The 3,982-nt window shown below is 59.0% G+C and overlaps 1 protein-coding gene across 1 annotated transcript; it reads left to right on the top strand.

Annotated features, from left to right (window-relative positions):
* The first annotated feature begins 2,811 nt into the window (after window positions 1-2,811).
* LOC120678105 lies at window positions 2,812-3,117 on the top strand. The gene has a single exon (XM_039959266.1). The coding sequence runs from the start codon at window positions 2,812-2,814 to the stop codon at window positions 3,115-3,117; it is 306 nt and encodes a 101-aa protein (XP_039815200.1).
* Window positions 3,118-3,982: the final 865 nt, after the last annotated feature.

The raw sequence follows: 3,982 nt of genomic DNA, 5'->3' as shown, positions 1-3,982 counted from the left end.
GGGCACGGTGCTTCAGTTCGGGAGCCTCGACTTCGTCGCAACCGGCAACGGTTACGACATGGAGCTTCTGCCGGCCGGGGCCAACCCCGACACTCCGACTCCACCGCCCAATCGCCGGAGGCGCTCGGGCCAGCGTACGCGACAAGCGCGCATGGAGCGGCGCAAGGCGGCTCACCTCAGCTCCCCCTCGTGGGTCGAGGCTGGCGCTTCGCAGCCCGGTGCCGCGGCGAATGGCGTCACCACTTCTTCACCACCATCGAGTGTAGCTCCGGAGCCTCCCAAGGAGGGCACGACTGCACTGTCGCCCTTTCCCTTCAGGATACGCAACGCGGCTGCGACTTAAGCCTCTTTGATCAGCACCAACATGAGCACGTACGAGGATCTGCCAGGTCATCACCTCATCTCGATCCGCAACCTCATCGCGTCGTCACCCGACGACTCCTACCCGACACGGCTGACGACATCAGCTTCTTCATGGACAACTTCACGACCTCGGAGTGAGACTACTCTGGGGTCCGTGACCTCGATGCTTTCCGGTCGTTCCAGCTTGCGGCGACGTACTCCCTCACCTGCTCCGAAGACTCCAGCGAGGGGGATTACGATCCCACTCGGGAGTGCTTCATGGTCAAGCTGGCGGATGGGGTGGTCGATGAAGCACCGAGCGATGACGGAAACAACGAGGAGCCCCCACCAGCCAGCCAAGCAGTGGTGACGGTCGCAACGCCAACTTCTTCGATAGGCTCAGTGGCGCGACGGGCACAGCTGGCGCAACTCACATAGCTTGAAAAAAGGCTCGAAGAGGAGCAACGGCAGACACGACTGCTACGCACCGCGCTCGAGCAGGAACGCACCGCGGGCGGTGCGCGAACCCAAGCGGTGGGGCGCGTCGTCCGGGAGCGGATTCTAGCCGACGGCAACGTCGACAACCTGCTGGACCTAAAAAGGGCCAGCCAGAAGCTCGTCGCGGTGGCTTATCTACTTCAAACCATGCCCGAGCCCTCAACGACCAAGTGTCGCAACCTATACAACAAGGCACGGGTGCTCATCGAGCAGGCTGTGATGCAGCAAGATGAGAGCTCCGCGTCTCGAATGCGCTCGGCGGCATCGGTGAAGGCCGGTGGGGCTGCATAGCAAGACCACGAGGCCTCGGTGCACGTCCCACCGGGAGAAAAGGGCAAGGCAGCCGCGGCAGACGATTCAAGGGCACCCTCGGTGCATGATCGCATCAAGAGGCCTCCTGTGAAGGAGCGCCTTCACAATGCGTGCGGGCGCGCCGACGATGGCGACGCCCGCAACATCATCAACGGGAAATAGTACAACCCTCGGCATGGTGGGCGGATCGACCCTGAGCATGACAGGGGCATGTCACCGGTGCATCCGGGCACCCGTTTTTTCAGTCGGGAGATTCGCACCGCTCCCTTTCCCCCACGCTTTCGACAGCCCACCACCCTCGTCAAGTACTCAGGAGAGACTGATCCCGCGGTCTGGCTCAATGACTACCACCTGGCATGCTAGCTGGGCGGTGCGACGGACGACGCCGTGATCATCCGCAACCTTCCCCTTCACCTCGCCGACTCCACACGAACGTGGCTCGAGCATCTGCCCGCGGATCAGATCCACGACTGGGCCGACCTAGTCAAACTCTTCGTGGGCAACTTCCAGGGCACCTACGTGCGCCCTGGGAACTCCTGGGATCTCCGAGGGTGTCAGCAGAAGCCCAACGAATCCCTGCGCGTCTACGTGCGACGCTTCTCTAAGCAATGCACCGAGCTTCCCAGCGTCACCAACTTCAAGGTCATCAACGCCTTCCTCGAAGGCACGACGTGCAGGAACTTGGTGCACGAGCCTGCGCGAAGCCGTCCCACCAGCACCAACGAGTTGTTCGATGCTGCCACTAACTTCGCTTCCGGCGAGGAGGCCGTCGGTGCCATCTTCGACAACAAGATGAGCAAGCGCAAGGAAGACGCGCCCGCGGAGGGCAGCAATAGCAAGACCAAGGCCCCCGCCAAGAAGTAGAAGCGAGGGAAGAAGTAAAAGAAGCTGGCCCCATGGAACCAGCGCGGACAGGGGCAAGCGGAGGACTCCGACGAGGCCTTCGTCGCTTCCATAGATCGCAAGGGCCCTCGAGGCCCCCCTCGAGGCGGTGGCGGCCTGTTCGACGACATGCTCAAGAAGCCATGCCCTTACCACAAGGGCTCAGTCAATCACACCCTCGAGTAGTGTGAGATGCTCCGCAAGTACTACAACCGCATCGCGCTTCGCGACGATGACAAGAAGAAGGATGCGGGCGACAAGGGTGGAGACGGCGAGTTCCCCTTGGTGGAGAACACCTTCTTCATCTTCGGAGGGCCGACGGCGAACATGACCTCTCGGCAGTGCGAGCGTCGGGAAGTCTTCTCCGTCACCAAGGTCACGCCATCCTACCTCGACTGGTCGGAGGACACCATCTCCTTCGGCCGCGAGGACCACCCCAACTACGTACCGAACCCAGGACAGTATCCACTCATTGTGGATCCCATCATCGGCAACACTCGCTTCTCCAAGGTGCTCATGGACGGATGTAGCAGCCTCAACATCATGTACGCACACACCTTGGAGCTCATGGGGATCGACTTGGACAAGCTCCGCCCCAGCAAGTCGCCATTCCACGGCGTTGCGCCAGGGAAGCAAGTCCAACCCCTCGGTCAGATCGACCTACTCGTCTGCTTCAGCACGGCAGCCAACTTCCGCAAGGAGGTGCTTACCTTCGAGGTGGTGGGGTTTCGGGGGGCATACTATGCCATCCTTGGGCGTCCATGCTATGCCAAGTTCATGGTGATCCCCAACTATACCTACCTCAAGATGAAGATGTCGGGCCCGAAGGGTGTCATTAGCATTGGCTCTTCGTTCGAGCATGCCTACGAGTGCGACGTCGAGTGCATCGAGCATGCCGAGGCTCTGGCGATCGACGAAGCCCTCGCCGCGCAGCTGCAGGAGATGGCCGAGGAGGCCATGGACTCCAAGAAGTGGCACGCGGGCAACTTCAAGCCTACTGAGGGTACTAAGGAAGTCCCCCTCGACCCAAAGACCCCCAACGGCAAGGCGCTGAAGATCAGCGCTACCCTCGACAGCAAATAGGAAGTGGTGCTCGTCGACTTTCTCTGCGCCAACGCCGACATCTTCGCGTGGAGCCCCTCGGACATGCCTAGCATCCCGAGGGAGGTCGCCGAGCACTCCCTTGATATCCTGCCAAACTCCAAGCCGGTCAAGCAACGCCTGCGGTGGTTCGACGAGCGATCGGCGAGGAGATGCACAAGCTTTAGGAGGCCGGATTCATCAAGGAGGTATTCCATCCCGAGTGGTTAGTTAATCCTGTACTGGTTAAGAAAAAGAGTGGGAAATGGAGGATGTGTGTAGACTACACTAGTTTAAATAAAGCATGTCCTAAGGTTCCCTTTCCTTTACCATGTATTGATCAAATAGTCGATTCAACTGCGGGATGCGAACTTTTATCCCTTCTTGATGCATATTCTGGTTATCATCAAATCAAAATGAAAGAGTCCGACCAGCTTGCGACTTCTTTTATCACCCCTTTCGGCATATACTGCTACATCACGATGCTTTTTGGCCTTAGAAACGCCGGAGCCACATACCAGCGATGTATGCTCCACGTGTTTAGAGACCATATCGGGCAGACCGTAAAGGCATATGTCGACGACATCGTAGTGAAATCCAGGAAGGCGGACGACTTGGTAGTCGATCTAAGGATCGCGTTCGATTGCCTTAGGACCAAAGGGGTAAAACTCAACCCCGAGAAGTGCGTGTTCGGAGTCCCTCGAGGGATGCTCTTGGGTTTCATTGTCTCCCAGCAGGGCATTGAACCCAACCATGAGAAAGTCTCAGCCATCACTCAGATTGGGCCGATTCGAGACCTAAAGGGGGTGCAGAAGGTCATGGGTTGCCTAGCGGCCCTCGGCCGATTCATTTCGCGCTTCAGTGAGAA

Source organism: Panicum virgatum, chromosome 6N (assembly GCF_016808335.1).
Source record: "Panicum virgatum strain AP13 chromosome 6N, P.virgatum_v5, whole genome shotgun sequence".
NCBI classification, from domain to species: Eukaryota; Viridiplantae; Streptophyta; class Magnoliopsida; order Poales; family Poaceae; genus Panicum; species Panicum virgatum.
This window is presented reverse-complemented; position numbering and strand designations above follow the sequence as displayed.

Coding starts and splice junctions, on each gene's coding strand:
- LOC120678105 (XM_039959266.1), top strand. CDS start 2,812: ATGGTGATCCCCAACTATACCTACCTCAAGATGAAGATGTCGGGCCCG.